Source organism: Anabrus simplex, chromosome 1 (genome assembly GCF_040414725.1).
Source record: "Anabrus simplex isolate iqAnaSimp1 chromosome 1, ASM4041472v1, whole genome shotgun sequence".
Lineage (NCBI taxonomy): Eukaryota > Metazoa > Arthropoda > Insecta > Orthoptera > Tettigoniidae > Anabrus > Anabrus simplex.
Window position 1 is genome coordinate 826,634,275 of NC_090265.1, and position 18,898 is coordinate 826,653,172.

Here is an 18,898-nt window from a genome sequence, read left to right on the forward strand (position 1 = left end):
CTGTTTGGCTTCCAAATAAGTATAACAACATGTGAAGCTATACTGGCCCAACATCTAATCTTAAGATTGAATTTATAGATCAGGAATAAGTGTCTGTACTGCAGAGTGACCCAAACCCTTTGAGATCTGGAAGAAGAATGTAATCAAGCGTAGAGAAAGAAGGGCTGTCTACATTCTGAACAAAATCAAACTGTAGCCATCTTCTTGCTAGTCTTTTCCCAATTACTTGCGATCAGCATTTCATCTGACTGAGGCCCAGTTTTATGGCCGGATGCCAACCCTAAGTGAAGGAATGTATTAACCATTGCACATTTCTGTGGTGGATGATAGCATAATGTAATGTATGTGAATGAGAGTGTGTATTAAGATTGAAAACACCAGCCCTTGAGCCACAAGAATTAACTAAAGGCAGCTAAAATCCCTGGCCCTCTGACACGGCCGCAAAGCAGACCAAGGAGCTGGGCAAAATCAAATGGTAGTAATTATTATAACAGTTTTACCGTCCACTAATTACTATTTTATGGTTTTCAGAGAGTGATGAAGTACTGAGGAATATGAAAGAAAAGGAAATATCTGACTTTGTGAGGTAATAAAAGGAAAATTAGAAAGAAATTTGGATGAAAAATAGTTCACAGAGGAAATCAGCAGGTAGTAGCTTGTTGGCCAGAAGACAAGGGCTACATATGATTCATACCTCATGCCGATGTCACTGGAGAAAGCGAGCGTACAAACAATCTACGTGTAATGCATCACTCTAACCATACTCTCATTGTTCAGAATGCTTGCACCACATTTGGAAACATGCACTCTTTAATACTCTTCACAGAGAGGAAATCGGGATATGAAAATAATTACCACAAAAACCAGTATATGTTATAAAATAAGTACCCCCTCCTGGTTAAAATACTAGCGATCGTGCACAGGCCAACATTATGTGTAGCTTGCTGACCCATCATCTTACTGAAGTGTGTTTGAAACAATAGGACTACGGCTAGATAGTGTTGAATGTAAATTTATTTTATGGAAATGATCGTAACGCTTTATTCTGCCCATCCTCCCTAGACAATATGTTAAATAATGCAGTCATCCATGTGTTAAATAATACAAATTTCAGAATGGGCCAGCTACACAGAGTATTTTTAATGTAACTGCCCTTCTTGTAGGACTTTGGTGTAGACCGTGCATTTTCAAAGAAATTTAGAGTTTTGAGATTTCAAGACAGAATTAGGCAGAACATCAAAAGTGATAGTTTTATCGGTTGCCAGATGAGGTCATGAGCAAACAGCTGGAAAAAAATGGCATGCACGCACCCACTGTGTGTGTATTTGTGTTATTCAACAGACTAATGTTAGGTTTAAAAATATTTTAATGTTTTCGAAACTGCATATTTTGCAAAATAAATAAAGAAAGTAAAATAAATAGTAAACACTGATGATACACAACTTGTATATAATCATGGCAGAAAAATTATGCCAGGGGAAAAGTTATGTGGGTAAATACAGTATCTTTCTGACACATGGAATTCTGTATACATTACAGGTATCAAAACTGAAAATCAAGTATAGTTTTAATTTGAATACTTAAATTTCAAGTGTATGAATTGACTAATGACAGGGTAATGGGAAATGAATGCAAAGGGAAGCACAAGTAAGAAACTACTGAGCTCAAATCACACAATATAAGAGAAGCAGAGGGGATCTTGGGACATTATTATTACCACAGAATTTAATAATAATGGTTTAATGTCAGGTCAGGAGAAATCCTGCTACCGTATGCGACAGTACACGGTATGACCTGCAACTATCTGGCCGAGGGTTGGGAGGCCAGTACCAAACCTGATAACCTAAGGGTGAACCAATGGCTATGGGTGGAAGAGTTCCCCTTAGGAGGTTTGATGAAACCTTTGTGTAGGAAATGACATGAATTTATCAACGAACTGTTGCCATGCAGGAGTGGCAGGGGACTGATCAAGGCTCAGGGAGGAAAACCCTGACAGAAAAATCCTCTTTGGTGATAGGCCTAGCAAGTCAGCTGGAAGAGTACTTTGCAAATTGCTTTCAACCAAAGAACGAACGTTGGAACAAAAACTAACTCAAATGAAGACCAAACTTTAAGTACTTTTGAAAATAATGAAGACTCAAACGAGTCTTAAGCCCATCCAAACAGTATAAGAAACACCAAAAGGAAATTAAATAATTAAAGAGGTGCTACCTTGAACATATTAACACTGACTGGGAAATGTAATGAAGTAACAAACACAGTACATGATGAAGCATAGACCCATTAATATCTTGGGTCTAAGTCAAAGTAGAAGGGATACAACACAAAACTACTGAATGATTGATACAAACTGTACTGGTGTGGAAATAAGACAGAAGCAAGAAATGAAGTTGGCTTTGTTCTCGATAAGGACACTGAATGCATTTATGATGTTACTTTCATTAATGAGAGGATTATTAAAGCGTGTATTTTAAAAAGAGAATACCTAACAGTTGTGGAAGTCTAAGCCCCTCAGCAAGTTGCAGTGAAGAGGAAAAGCTGAACTTCCAACAACTAGGGCAGTATAAATGAGAAGAACCTATCACTAATAAGTGATAGTAATGCACCGGTAAGAGTAGATACAACTGGATATGAAAGGATTATGGGGCCTTTTGGATATGGGACAAGGAACACTACTAGATTTGTGCTTAAGGAATAACTTGCTGATTAACACATGGTTCCAGAAGACAGAAAGTCATAAAGTAACCCTGTACAGCTGGGATGGTAACTATAAGTCTAACAGATTACATGATAACTGACCTAAGGTGTGGAGAACGAGTGAGAGATATGAAAACTATTCCTAGTGAATGTCTTGATAGTGACCATAAGCTTCTGGTGGCTAATATGACAGGAATCCAAGTGCAGAAGACAAAGACTAGGAAGAGGACACCAAGGACTGAAGACTAGAATCTAAAGGAAGAGGACTGTAAGTAGAAGTTCCAAGGAAAGATCAAAAGCAAGTTACCAATGTCCAAGTTCAGCTCTAGTGCTGTGGAATGGAATCATTTTTTTAAAACTAGTTTCATCAGTAGTGCAGAAGAAGTGTGTGGAAGAACAAGCAAAAAGTAATTAATAGGGCTAGGATTCAGATTATTTTGAAATTTTTTTTTGTAAGACTGACATGCTGCTCAAATATGTTTCATGAAAGAATGATTTCAATGAAGTCTATTTGCTAGGTCATTTCTTTTGCATTTTGTGCCATTTTTGAGGGATAGGGCTTTTTTGGTGGGGAAATTTCAGGTCAATTTGGTCATTAGTAAAAAGAAAATGTAGTCATGCACTGTGGAAAAGAGAAAAAGAGAAGCCAAGTGAACACAGACGGAGAACGGTTAGAGAATGTAGAACAGTTTACATACCTGGGTAGCATTATTAATGGAAGTAATGAAATCAACCCTGAAATTAATAACAGACTAAGTAAAGGTACAACATTTTATGGGATGACAAAGTACCCAAGAGAATGAAATTAACATTATATAAACAGTATTTCATACCAATTGTAACATACGGACTAGAAACGCCGGTAACTAATAAGAGACAAGATAGTAAGATCCAAGCAGTAGAAATGAAATATTTAAGAACATCGCTTAAAAAGACAAGAAGAGATGGAATTAACAATACTGTATTAAAATCAGAGAAGAGCTAAATATAGAACCGTTGGTACAGAACATACAGAAAGCAAGACTGAGATGGTTCGGACATGAAAAGAATGGGAAAGGAACGGGTAGCAAGAAGGGAATTGGAAAGAGAAGTTAAGGGAAAGAGACCAGTTGGAAGACTGAGAAAAGGTGGATGGATCAGATTTGGAAGGACATTAGAGAAGCTGGATTGGATGTGGCAGAAGTAATGGAGCAGGAAAAGTGGAAGGACAGAAAGGAGTGGAGGAGGCTTGTTAACCACACCCGGGCAACTGGAGTGGACATTGATCATGATGATGGTCATTTTTCAAGAATGGATTTTTTTAAAATGTTTAGCTATTTTAATTCTGTATTTTACTAAATACACCCAATTGCTGGATGATTTTACTAAATTTCCATGTTGAATATTTTGTTTGATATTTTTTAGGAAACTGATACCCTCTTCCCCTATTCTCAAAAGTATGTGTATGATGGATTCCCCCATACAAGGAAGTACATTTGCCTCTCGCATAGGTATAAGGCTGCAGCTAGCAATGAGTCCTTGAGTTTGTGGTATTTCTTCGAGCCAGAAGTGCTGTTCTATTAGATGCCTAAAGTGAAGCAAAGTGTGTCTTAAACTAAAACAATTTGTTTCGCAATATGGAGAAAAGGTCTTCACAACTGACGGGACAATACTTAACTGCAAACTTTATGATATGAGAATGGCTGCTGTAAAAAGGTTTATGGTTGAACAACATGTATGACGTGAGAAACACAAACGTGGTCTGCAACAACTTCAGGGTGAAGGAACATTACTACAACAGAAGTTTCTTGAAGAAACCCATTCATCCTTTTCACCATTCATTCAAGAACTGTGTAGAGTGTTTCTTTGTGCCCCATTGAGTAAGTTAAACCACCCAAAACTGCACAATTTCTTAGAGAAGCACATGGGCAAATCCATACCGGATTCTTCTACATTAAGGAGAATTCTGTTAGACGATGCTGTGATAAAACTTAGGAAAAAAAAAAAAAACAATCTTTATACTTGTGTATGGATGAGACGACAGACTTTTCAGGATGACATGTAGCTAACGTGGTGGTAGGAACACTGGACGAGGTTGTTTCTGGGGAATACTTTGTACTCTATTGCGAGCATTTACAAAAAGTGAATTACTCAACAATCAGCAAAGTTCGTGATAAATCGTTGACATTGTAGCCAAATGGAATTTGGCATGACAATGTGTTGCTCTTAGTAACAGATGCAGCCCCCTACATAGTCAAGGCTGCCAATTTGCTCGTGCTCTCTACTCTAAAACGGTGCATTTAACTGGTTTGGCCCACGCGTTACACCGAGTCGCAGAGGAGGTTCGCGGTCATTTTCTAGAAGTTGACCAATTGATAGGATATGTGAAAAAGGTATTCTTGAAGGCACCCTCTCGAGTTTCAACTTTCAAGTCAGAAGCTCCAGACCCACTTCCTCCTCCTGTTTTGACAAGATGGGGTACCTAGATTGAAGCCTGCACGTATTACAGTGAGACCTTACAAGTGATGAAACAAATCTCGGATTCATTCAACAGCACTGAAGCCACATCAATCAAAGCATGGCAGACAGGTAAATTACAGGGAAACCTGCTTACATAAAAGCAAATTTTGGATTTCTTCCTACTGCCATAACTACTCTAGAAAAGTCGGAAATTCCACTAGTGCACTAGTTACAACTCTTGCTGAAAGTGGTGAATGATTTGGAGAAAAATAAAGTGTATCAGACATTGTGTTCAATTGCTAAAATTTTGTCAGGTGGAACATTTTCTCTTTGTGACATTGATGACAGTGAATTAAATTCAAATGAAATGGTTTCCTTTAACCCCTCAGCGTCGCAGCCGTTTAAAGAGCTTCCTATCCCGCGGCCGGATGAGATTTCAACTACGCGCGACTGAAATACATTGATTCACTTAAAGCGTTACTACTAGTATAAGAGTGGCCCGATATTCACGAAATTTGGAATTCCTTATGGTAGAACTATGTACACGAAGATAATTACATAATTGTTTCACATTTCCTTAGTAATTTAGTTCCGTGTGATGGAGTTCGAAGCACTCTTCGAGACAGAGACCCAAGGCACACTCCTGGCAGCAGTACACCGATGTCTTCTTTTCACCGTGTTTTGAACACGCGATACGTCTCTGAGGTTTGGATTTCTCACTCTTGGGTGCTAATTTCCTGATAAAACGTATTTCCTGCAACCTTGGAACTGTATTACCTGATGCGCGCCGGCCTTGAATATTTCGTTTCCCGCCCGAGAAGGGTATTTTGTACTACGTAAACAAACCCTCCATCAGCTGAAACTGATAAGATAACTGCTCAATGTTTGTCCCTGTGACTTGTCTAAATATTATTGGAGAATCTAGGAATCATTATTCACTGTTGAAAGCTTCCCTTTGACCTGTATGCGTATCTATAGCCTCCTACACGAAATTTCCAAGTACTGGTTCCTCCTCATCGTCACTCTCATCATTTACCACTGATACATCATCTATTTCATTATCACTACTGCTAATACTGCCACTACTACTTCCGACTAAACTTTCATTTGAATTATACAATATTTCAAGCACGCTACACTCAGCAGGAGCTAGCCATTGAGCGCGGTGCGTCACACAAGCTGATGAAGCTGCAGTGGGACCGAAAGCGGCAGGACGAAACTGAATGAGGGGAATAACATTTATGACGAATCCAAACAACTCGATACATATTTCAGATTAAAAGGTCGATACATCGTCCTTCAAACGAGATATATACCATGCACAACTGCTTCTCGTGTCGTACAACAGAAAGCAGCACTAACTGATGCCTATACAGAGTACTCGTAGAGAGTTACGAAAAGACTACAAGCTGAGAAATAAAGACAAATATAATAAATAAACCGCACTCTTAATACAAAATTAGAGCAAAGAACATCACACGAAAAGACAAACTTCTCAGATCATCATTTCTTTATTTTATTCTGTGGGAAAGAATGAAGCAAACGGACTATTAAAAAAGCAGGGATTGGTACTCAGACATAATTGACATATACTTATCCTTGCAAAAGCAGCTACACTTTAACGATTTTCAATACTTATTTAGAACACTGATAAACCCGAAAATGTCTTCTTGGAAACAAAACAATTTGCATATCCATAACACCAAAACTCTTCGCGCTATAGCCGTAAATGCGAAACCATGTATGGGTCTATACCACGTATAGAGGTCGGCGGCTACGGAAGAAAAGGGGGTCTATACCACGTATAGAGGTCGGCGCTGAGGGGTTAACTATGCTCCTGTTGTGTCAGTGGAAGCAGAAAGGAGCTTTTCTATGTACGAAGCTTTGTTGGCTGATAACAGACAATCATTTTCATTTGAAAATCTACACCATGCATTCGTTGTTCATTGCAACTCTCACATCTTGGAATGAACAACTGGGACCTTCATGACTGAGAAATGTCTGTTTTGTAATCATGCGAGTATTATTTTCAAAATTCACAACTCAAAAATGTATTACAAAATGTCTGTTTTGCCAATATTAATAACTTGAATTCATTTTGTTACCACGCAAGAATAAAACAATACAGTAATCATAGAAAATCAAAGGCCATTAACAAAAAAATTAGGTAATTTTCTGCACATTTTTTATTTTGCATTTTTGGCAGTTTTTTAGGTCATCTTCCTAGCCCTAGTAATGAATAAAAGGACATGGTAGAATATATAGTAGCTATAAAAAAGCTAAATAACACCAAGAAAGTGAGGGATGTTCAAAGAGCCAGAAAAAGCGACAACAGTCAACTGAGAGATGGGAAAATACAAAAGATAGACCAAGAATACTGAAATAGGAAATAAGAAGTAGAAAGGCTTGCGAGAGAAGACGGGGAGAAGTGCTGGGGTGAATTTACCCCAAAACTACAGGAAGATAGTAAAAGAAATAATGGAGATGCTGTACAGCTTGGTTAAAAGAAGAGCTCTGATAAAGAGGACATCACAGCACTAGAAACAGTAAATGGAAATATAGTCAGGAGCAAACAAGAAATTAGAAATTAAATGAAGACTTATTTCAATACACTCCTGAATGAGGGAGAAACTACTATAGAGGTGGAAGAAAGGCTGAGGACAGATGATGTTCCAATTACTTGGTTTGAGGTGTTAAGTGCTCTAAAAAGAAGATTAAAAGTAGTAAGTCACTGGAATCGAAGTTACTGCTGACATGATCAAAGCAGCAGGTATACCTGGCTTGTAGTGGATATACAGAACTTTGAGAGCAATAAGGTGTGAAATTTGGTTCCAGAAGACAGGACAAAAGGTACTGTAAGATTGCCCCTTTATTACAAAAAAAGATGCAGAAGAAAGTGTGCCAACTAAAGGGGTAGCATACTTCCCTCCCATAGTCTGAAAATGGAAAAAATAATTGACATCAGACTGTGAGCAGTGGTAGAAGCTGTCCTGGAAGAAGAACAGCATGAATTTAGAACCTACAGAAGAACAACAGACCTGATCTTCACCCTAAGGATGTTAATGGAACAGAACTGGGAGAGAGGGAAAGACCTAATTGTAGTACTCTAAGACCTAGAAAAGGCATACAACAGGGTGGCTAGACCAGTCGCATGGAAGTGGGAGTGCCTGAATATCTCATAGGCAAGGTCCAGATGTTGTGCAACAACTGTAGCAGCTGTATGCAGGTTGAGGATGGCCATTCAGAAGTGTTTAATTCTACACAGGATGTCCTACACGGGAGCACAATCTCACCATTGCTATTCATAACTGTCATGTACAGTATTCTTAAAATACTGAAAAGAGAACGACATTGAGATCTACCTACATTGGTGTTTGCTGATGATGTAGCCATCTGGGGTGAGGCAGAGGTAGAGGTAGAGGTACAACTAGGCTGGATGAATGTATGACCATTGTTAAACAGCAGTGTAATCAGTGAAGCCACAGAAATCCTTGTCATGTAACCATTTTATTTTTCTGGACACATCAAGAAATTATTTACCTATTATTTGGAACTGTAAATGAAAATTGCAAGAATTATTTTTGAAGTGATATTTGTATTTAAATTTTATGTAGTTGTGTTTTATGTGTATCATTTAAATTAATTTCAAGAAGCGTGAAGAAAAGACATTTTGGACGTTTTAATGAAACTTGAAGAATTCATTGAAAGTTATTTTTTAAATTATTGTATGAAGAAGAAGAATTCAATTTAAAGGGCTTTAGTTTGAGGCATCCTATACCGCACGTGCAGTTTCCACTGATGAAAACTTTGTGTTGCAATAGAAATGTTAGAGAACTTGTGAAATGCTTCATCATCAAAAATGCAGAAGTTGGATTGGTCACAATAAGGCCTCTGCCTATTAGCCAGTATATTAGTATTCTTTATTGGTCAGTTAGGGAATCTGGAGTGTTGTCATTGGCCACTTGCAATTGTACGATTTCCTGTTTTTTGGCTCATCGCATGTGCGAGTTAATTTGTCCGGGTCTTTGAATTTGGATCGCTGCAGGTCTTGCGTCTGTCCCGCCTTGGGTGTCCAGTCTCTCACGGTAAGTGCTATGTTATTGTCTTGTAATTAATTTAAGCTCATTCTTGTGTTTCGGTTTTTTCCCACTCAACGTAACTTCAGTGATTATGTAGAATTTTATTTTGTGTGCCAGAGTTCACTGTAGATTTCCACATTTACCTAAATTGAGCATTGACTTAGCTGTTAAGCTAGTCCGCAACATTGTTTTCGGAGGCAAACTTTCTTTTCTAGCTCAATATCTTGTAATTGTAAGTAAATGTAACCCTCTTTCTTGAATAGCGTATTGTGCATCATGTTAATTCCTTTTTTGATTGTTTCGGGGATGCCTCCTTCCATTCTGCAAACCTTACTTAAATGTGAACTTAAGTCAGTCTGTTCGCGCCTCAAGAACTTAATTAGATTGCCAGTTTGGTTTGAAAGTCTATTTAAACATCCTTTGTTTTAATGTGTTATGTATCAGCTAATCTGCAATTCATTTATTTGATTTTGTATCTTTGTTAATTTTAATATATTTGAGCTGAAGGGTGACTATTGTGAACCTCTTCTTCCCCATAATGTCATTTTCCCGCAGGCCTCAATAGGGCTTCCTTTCACATTCCACAATACTGTCTGTAGATGTCGTTATTAGGCCTTTAAGTTACGATAACCTTGCGTACAGTTTGATTAGCGAGTTTGATGAGTTCACCGTATAATTTTCTGGCCTAGATGTGATACGCCGCTACTGTGATGTTTTCCTAATTTATCCATATTTTATTATTATTATTATACTTTTCTACTTAGTATTTCATTCATTTTATTATCATTTAAGTGTACGCCCCCGACTGGTGCTACAGAATGGGTAGCAAAGTTCAAACAGTATCAGATGAAAGTTATCACAACAAATACTGTTGAACTGAAAATGAGTAGGAAAGATACGGGCTGGCACAAAAAGCTTGAAGGTGACATTCAATGTGTATAGCTATTCAAATACCTCAGGAGTATGATTTCCAGCAGGGGTACTGCAGATACAGAAAAAGTAAACAGTGTCTCTAGCAGTTCCAACTTCTACAACCTCATAAAACATCTATTTTGGGATAAAGTGACCATGAGAACCAAGATGAATCTGTATAAGATACTTTGTGCCCATTCTCACATAGTCTAGAAACATGTAACCTGAAAGAGAGAGAAGCTAGTAAATTGCAAGCATCTGAAATTAAGTTCCTTCAAGCTACCCTAAAAAACACACACGCTCGGTTCATGTAAGGAACGATAGCATCAGAATGGCACTGGACGCTATAGAAGAGAAACTAAAGACTTCGATATGGACATGTAGTGAATGCTGACAGGAAAAAACAGAGTTAAATATGGAAGCATGCATGGATAGAGTACTCTACTTTCAGTATACTATAGCCATATGAACTTGCATGGCAAGTCTCTGCTTGGCATCTGTTTCCTATACCTATAAACAATTCTATATGAGAAGTTCTGCTACACTCTGATCCAGAAAAATATCCCCACTATGTATACTGGCCCAATATTTCAATTTCAACCATTGGTACCAGTGTTTTTGTGCTATATAAGTTTATTTCCTATGAAGTTAAGACACTCTTCAAGTAGTATTTGTTATTAAAAGCTAAGTTTTGATTGGTTAATTGAAGTAATGTGAATGATAGAACAACGTGATAAGATTTATCTTGATACTGGCCGTATTCACGGTATCAGCTTCCGAAGCACATTTAAATACGGCACCTAGGAGACATTGCATTATTTGGCCACAAGATGGCACATACATGCCTGAAGTTCACAAAATTCCCGCTATATACTTCTAGTTGTACTTCCATCTGACTTATTAGTTGCTCTGAACTGTAAAAAGAGAAACCAATCTGGTAAATTTCCAGAGAGCTATTGCTCTGTTTCTCATTAGATAGGATTGTGTTCCCATAGCTTACTGGATTTTGAGAGAATTTAAGATTGATATATTTAATAAATCACTTTGGGAGTGGCGACCCCATCGTACTAACAGCCTATATCTGCTTCATTCATTACATCCCTGACCCGGTCAATGACTGGAAAACAGGTTTAGGTTTTCATTCATGATGATGATGCTTGTTTTAAGGGTCCTAACATCGAAGGTCATCGGCCCAGGTTTTCATTCATTAAGACTGATATATATATAAAAAAAATTTAGGTCATGAGGAGGAAGAAAAACCTATTTCCAAGGAAGCATGGCATGATTCTTGCATTCAGTTCCCCAGGAATATCCAACAGGGAAATTGCTAGGTTATTCATTGACCATAAGAGTGGGTAATGTTTTAAAGAAACAAAAAGAGACAGGGATGACAAGTTTGAGGCCTAAATGTGGTTGCAGAAAGAATGCCTGCCTAAGATTGTGCAGGGCGCTGAAAGCAATGGCGAAACAAGGACAAATATAGAGTTCCAGGCAGCTTTCGTACAAGTTGCAAGAAGATCTAGGTCATTCCCTTTCACACCAAACAGTGCTAAGACGTCTCTCAGATAGGAACATTAAAAAGAAAAAGCCTGCAAAGAAGCCACCCCTGGAAGAAAAAAAAAATTATTCCAAGACAAACATTTTTGTATGAAAATTAGACAACTGAGGATTGGTGTAGGGTGATTTTTTCATAAGAAAAAAAATTGAATGTGTTCGGTAATGATGGTGGTGTAAAACTGTGGATGGAGCCTGGAGAGAAGTTCAAGAAGGAATGTGTTGTGGAAACTAAGAAATTTAGTGAAAGTGTTATGCTGTGGGGAGCAATAACTCCCAAAGGGGTGGAGGACTTTAGTTTGCATGGGTTCAATCAATGGAACGGCATACTGTGACATCATTAAGAAGGAAGTTTTGAATACTGCTAGGGACCATTTTAGTGGTGCAAACCTAGGACTGTTCATTTTCCAAGACGACAATGCCAGTTGTCACCGATCCAGGGTTGTCCAGCAATGTGTCTCAGATCTCTGCATTCAGCGGTTATGGTGGGCCCCAAATTCCCTCGATATGAACCCCATTGAGAATTTATGGGCTATTATGTCTGCAAAACTCAAGAAACCCTGTTACACTACCAGAAAAGCATTAAACTCTCATAAAATGTTTTTCCTTAAAACATATAGCTTGATACTTAATGAAGGTGAAACAGGTTTTTAACAATGAGAGGTGATGAAAATGTGATCAGTACTTTTAACAATTCCTTTAAAGAACAACATTAGGTATGATATTGTAATAGAAGCAATGATTACTTCAATATGAAAAATAACTTTTAAAAATAAACTGTGTAAGTGACCCGCTGCATGGAGAGGGCCCCGAAGTAAGCGAAGAAAATTTTACAGCAGAGCTGAACAAACGTGTCTGCGGTGTAAAAATTGCATTTCTATGTTTTGACTTCTTGCACTACCTATAGGTCTTCTTAAGAAACTAAGTTACACAGCAGTTTGAGTCTTCACCACTCAATGTCATTAAAACTTTGTAAAATTGGTAAGAAAATTAGAGGAAGCTGTAATTGTGTTTCTTTCAAAACACAGTTTCCTTAATAGCAAGTCAATAATTAATATCTTCAAAAGTATCACTCCTAAAAGCATGAATTCTTTTTCAGAATATTCAGTATCTTATGCTAATTTTAGAACCACTAAAATCTCAAACATGAAAAATCTGACTTTACGTCCTTTTCTGCGCAACAGGTTACATATGATAATTGCACACTCTTTGGCTGAAAATCAATCCTGATATTTAAAAGACAACTATTGTCAACAACCCTCCAAAAATGGTCAATGTTCTGCCACCATGTGATATATTTATGACAGGATGAGTGCTAGATCATACCCATACAGAAAAACTAAACAGAAAGAGAAATGCTCACTTATATCTAGACGAAACTTACCTTTTATGTATGCTACTATCAGCAGTCTTGCCACTATTCACATTACAGTCGATATTTTCCTTCTTGCTTTCATACTTTTCCATTTCTTCCTTATCCTCAGGATGTACCTGCCCCTGAAGAAGGCGAAGTTTGTGCAAACGCCTACGACTCAGTTCTTTCAGAAGTTCGTTTTCATGGAGCAGTTTCCTTACTTTTTCCTTATATATGGTGACTACATAATCCTATAAAGGAAACAAATGGGCTATTATAAAAATAAGCAAACAAAACAAAACAAAACAAGAAGGAAAATTAACACAAAGTTTTATTAGAACTACATTACTCTTACATATCAATGAATGTAAAGTATAGGTAGTATGCATGTCATCTGAACTATTAGTCTCAAGAGAACCCAAAATTCCTTGCTGAAAAGGGGTTCTTTAAGTACTTTAAGTACTCCCAAATGTCTGTATAATGCAATGAGATACTATTCTGAATTTTGACTGCAGAAGGTAAGCACTTGACAAAAACCTCCAACAAACCTAGCACAAGTTAGTAATGGGAGAGACATTTTAGATCATGAATATAATAAAGTCAGAACAGGAGGATAAAACTCTTATCTCCATAAGCGCTGGCACCTGATATCTATACATTGAATAAGCAGACAAGCAAGCTTTAAGACTAAATGACAATCTTGTGATCCTAAGACAAGACCTCTTACAATAACAACAACCACCACCACCAAAGCTAAGGACTGACAGTTTTAGGTGGAATCCAAATCAGAGGAATGTGACTTCCTATTTAGAAAATATTGCTGTATCAACAAGGACTTGAGTTGCAACCAGCTTGGTCAGAAACTAGCTAAAATGCAACTGTGCTATCATACGTATGCACCCCAACATTTAGCTTAGCCCTGATCTACAGTTTGATATATACCACAGTTTCACCAGGTAGAATCAATGAAGGGAACTTAGAAACATGTGGCAATCCAAAAGGAAGGTCAATAAGAAATAAATTTATTTTTACTCATCTAAGAACTACGCAGTCTTCGAAATAAACTTTCAAGATACAGTGTTGGGTCGTGTTCAGTACATATAGTACATATCGAAGAAATAAAATTTCAACGTATTAGGTCGTGTTCCATACATATAGACAAGACTGTTCACTGTACTGCAAATCATCAGAAAGAAGGCCTTTTTGATATGCACTATATGTAATGAACATTACCTAATATGCGGAAAGTTTGAGTACAATGTGGTCGTAAAAATTACCTACTCAAGCCGGTTCGACGTTCGTTGTATGTCCGGTGGAGTATACTCTCTCAGCCAGTTTGACGTATCATAAACGGCTGGTGCAGGCAGAACTCAGAATGCGTATTACTCAAGTATCACTGCTATTTTCCAGGAACTTTTTCAAGTTATGAATCAAGAAGTTTTGCACTTTCCTGTCATCTCTGTTTCATAACTAGAACTAATACGTTGCTTTTGACTCATATCAATCAGGGATGAAACATGAAATGTGTTCTGTTGAGTTTCAAAGAAGTTGCTTTAGAAGGTATCGTGTACTTTCCTGCCACCTCGAGAATGCTTTCTGAACTATATCAAACTTCGGGTGCAGAGATTCTTCCTTTGATAGATAACAGAAGTGGAAGCGATGTATCGTGAGCGATATTTTCAGAAGTGGTACGACACTAACTACGCAAAGCAAGAGGTTACTGCAGAAGACAGCACAGATGAAGAAGAAACAGCTTCAGCTATAATAACTTCGTCCGCTGGTCACTGGTTGTGGCGACAGGTAGATTTTGTCACGAACACATAAAAGAGTGCCATGTACCAGAAAGCATTTAGAGTCTGTTTTAGATACTTTTCTGTTTACTGGCGACAAAGTGATTGACATAATTTTTTGAGGGACAAATAAGTATGCGGCCGAATGTATACTTAGTACGCCCTTGAAACCAAGGGATAATGCAGAAACCCACCCTGAAGAGCTATTTCACCAGGGATCAACTTTTAGAAGCCCCTGCATTCTTTTGAACAGTGGCAGGGGACAGGTTTGAACTCATCTTGCAATATTAACACTTTGTTGACAATTCTACATGGGATACATATATGGGGCCTGAAAAGCTTTTTAAAATTCAGCCTTTCCTGGAAATTATACATGTGCATTTTGAGACTGCCTACATTTACAATGAAAATATTTCTTGCTTATTTTGTACATATGCCAAATACAGAACTTATACAAATTAAATATATTTGACAAATATTGCAGGTGGTTATGGACAACCCTGAACTACAGTCATCACATATATTACTGAAAAACATTGGTAATGATTTCAGTAAGTAGTCCTAATATTTTCAATAAATTATGTTCCATAAATTTAACATTATGAATTCTTTAACTTGATCTGTTCAGGTTCAATTTATACTGCCTCGGAAGGGGGCAGTTCGGGATTAAATTGTCGGCTTGAGGGGTTAAATATTTCTTATGCAGGATTCATGATGCTGGTATGTCTACACTGTAGATTGGTAAGACGTTTGTGTGAACAATTTTCAGCAGCATCATGAATCCTGCATATTGAACATTTAACCCCCTCAAGCCAGCAATTTAATTTTCGCCGAGGATACTATCCATTTTACCAGCACATAGCGTCACAAGTTCATGGTGATATTCTCCGTCTGTTGAGTCACTGGCCTCGCTGGGTTCGATCCTGGCTCAGTCCGGTGGTATTTGAAGATGTTCAAATATGTCATCCTTGTGTATGTAGATCTACTGGAATGTAAAGGAACTCCTGCGGGACTGAATTCATTACTAGAATTAGGGAGAAAATCCTGGTCTTCAAAGATAGGCCTCCACTTTGAATAAGTTCTAGAGGAATGTTATCTGGTCTGAGAAATTTTCTTGGTTTCATACTTTTGAGGACTTTGTGGTGAACTCATGGAAGGCTGGTTGGACTGCCATCCACAGTTTTAGAGGATGTTGTGGCACATGTTGGAGGAAGTCTTCGGCAGCAGTTGAGCTTCGATTTAAAAGTAGGCTGAAGTGTTCCTTCCAGCATCTTAATATGTCTTGACTGTCTGTAAGGATGGGGTTATTGTCAATGGCTTTCAGCGCACCTGATGAGCAAGAGGGCCCAAAAATTTCCTTTAATTTTTCGTAGAAATTCTGAAGGTCTCTGGTACCGGACAAAGTCTGGAGTTCCTTGGCTTTCTTCTGCCACCATTCATTTTTCATCTGTCTTATATCAGCCTGACATTTCATCTTAAGCTCTTGGAAACTTGCTTTCTTCACTACAGTGGAAGGGTCTTGTGTAAGGGATAGGCAGGCTTCCCTTCTTTTACTAATTAGTTTCAGAATGTTTTCATAATTCTCATCAAACCAGTCATTTCTCTTCCTTTTCTCGTAGCCAATAGTTTTTTTCTGCCGAATCTTTGATGATAATTTGAAGTGTGGCCCATTCCAGCTCCACATCCTTGGTATTGATTGGATTGGAAGTCAGCTGCTCCGCTATGGCATTTTGGAATTCTTCAGCAACAGTTTCATTTTGAAGTATGGAGGTATTACATTTTTTCCTTGAAGGGTTTGTGAAACGAGTATGTGGTTTCTGGCACACCAAAATTCTGAGTGGGCTGATAAGAAGTCTATGATCTGTCCAACAGTCATTGATGCTTCTAGCTGTCTTTGTGATGAGGACTTCTTTCTTGTCGCGTTGTTGGGTTTATGACGTAATCAATCAGGTGCCAGTGTTCTGAACGTGGGTGCATCCATGCAGTCTTGTGTCTGGTTGGTAAACGGAATTGTGTGTTGGTGATGAGTTCATACTCAGCACAGAGGCCAAGAAGAAGTAATCCATCTGCATTACAGTTTCCTATGCCTTGATTGCCCATGACATTACCCCATAGCCCATTACAGTAAAATACCAGTATAACATTCTGGGAACATCAGAATTTAATTTGTTAGAGTGAAATTTTGTTATACTGAAATACGTCAATTCTTAAGAACTCACTCATTGCTGAACCGTTGAAGAAGCTACGTTATTTCAACATGAATTTACATATAAAAAACCTTAATACTGTATTTATTAAATGAGAGGAAATTTAGGATATATATATACACATACATGAAGTAATGATATAAAGTACAGGTTCTTGCAAGAAGTTTTCAGCATCTTAAATTTTAAATGAAATAAGTTTCATTACGATAGATCCGTATTGAACTGTGATTACAATAGAGTTAAACTAGTGTATTATTAAGCTCCACCTTTTCAATACAAAATATACAGTGTTTAAATTACATAAGTTCCGACCTAATATGAGGTCATCATCAGTCTAAAGCAAAATTAAAACATAAATACCAAAGAAATCAAACAATGTAAAGACACATAAGGTCTCGTAAATGTACATACCATGCAAGATACTGAGAAAAGAATTATAGAGACGTGCAACACTATGTTAAAAAATAACTCCATGACAGAGATTCATAAAAAGTCCAGTGTGCATTAAAAAGATATTAAAGATATGAATCCTTGAGTTGCTGGATAAGGGAGATTAGTATATGATAGCTCCTTTAAGATGCTGTTATCCAATTGGAGAACAACTGAGCCGAAGTCACGTTGTTTATTTACGATTAAAGTCCAGCCGTATAGCATTAAAAAGTTGTTAGGGATGGAAATCTTTCAGTTGTAGGTCAAGGAATGCAATATATGCTTGCTCCTTAAATGTGCTGTTGTACATTCGAAGAACAACTGGGACGTAATTACGTCGTTTTTCAAGATACTCCTAGATGTAAAAACACATGGATGTTAGAAAGGCTCTTCTGTTTTTTGGAACTTGAAGGAAGGTGATTGTTGCGCGTGGAGGTTTAAGAATCCAGAGATGCGCTACACTATGTTAAAAAATAGAGATCCATAAAAAAGTCCAGTGCGCCGTATAAAAGTAAAAAATTGTAAAAAGTAATCCTTAAGTTGCTGGTCATGTTCTGGGATTTTGTTGCGACATCGTAATAATAAAGCCAAGTTTCGTCACCTGTAACGATGCTATTGACGTTACGCGAAGTCCGATTTTCAAACTGTTTTAGCATTTCTCGGCACAATTTCACTCGATGTGCCCTTTGTTACTCAGAGTGAATGGGGCACCCAAAGGGAACAAACCTTTCTAACATTGAGATGGTCATGTAGAACTGAATGAATATCTGGTGCAGGGATGTGGAGGGTCCCTTCTACCTGCCGATATGTCAACCGCCTCCCTTGCTGCATTTTCCTTACAGCTTCAATGTTTTCCTCAGTCACTGATTCAGACGGTCGCCCAGAACGAGGATAGTCTTCAACCCCCAAATTTCCCCTCTGGAAGTCTTTGTACCAGTGGAGAACTGTTGTCCGATGTGGACAGTCTTTCCCCAGCACAGGAGTCATTCCCCTCAGGCACGGGTCAACAGTTAATCCACAAGCAAAATTGTAGCGGATAATTGCGCGATATTCACCTTTAGACAACACTGCTTTCAATCCCACTGCTTGGTAACAACTTGTGTGACGGTCGCGCCTTGCTGTCTTCTAGAGCGGTTTTAACCCCTCTTTTCATCCCTCACCATAACAGGGGTGTCCAGCCAACCATTTTTGCGTATTGCAAAACTTTCCTAGTGTCCTTTGTATATGCGGATGTGAAGTATGATGCTAGAGGAAAGTTCTTCTGTTTCTAGAATCTTGAAGGACAAAGGATGTGACGTGAGGAGGATTAACATATATGGAGTTTAATAAAGGTGGATAAAAATTCGCAATTCAATGTGGACCACACGTTTGACTCTGAATAAATAACAAAAAAAGAAAGAAAATTAAGTCAGGTGGAAGAAAATACTTAAAAATATG

General features: G+C 37.9%; 1 protein-coding gene across 1 annotated transcript in view; it reads right to left on the minus strand.

The window, feature by feature from the left end:
* Positions 1-18,898, minus strand: part of LOC137496926 (uncharacterized) — a 77,899-nt gene that overhangs the window by 24,622 nt on the left and 34,379 nt on the right. The window contains exon 4 of the mRNA XM_068224991.1: positions 13,066-13,286. Coding sequence (XP_068081092.1) covers positions 13,066-13,286 — 221 coding nt within the window. The remainder of the gene's footprint in view (positions 1-13,065; positions 13,287-18,898) is intronic.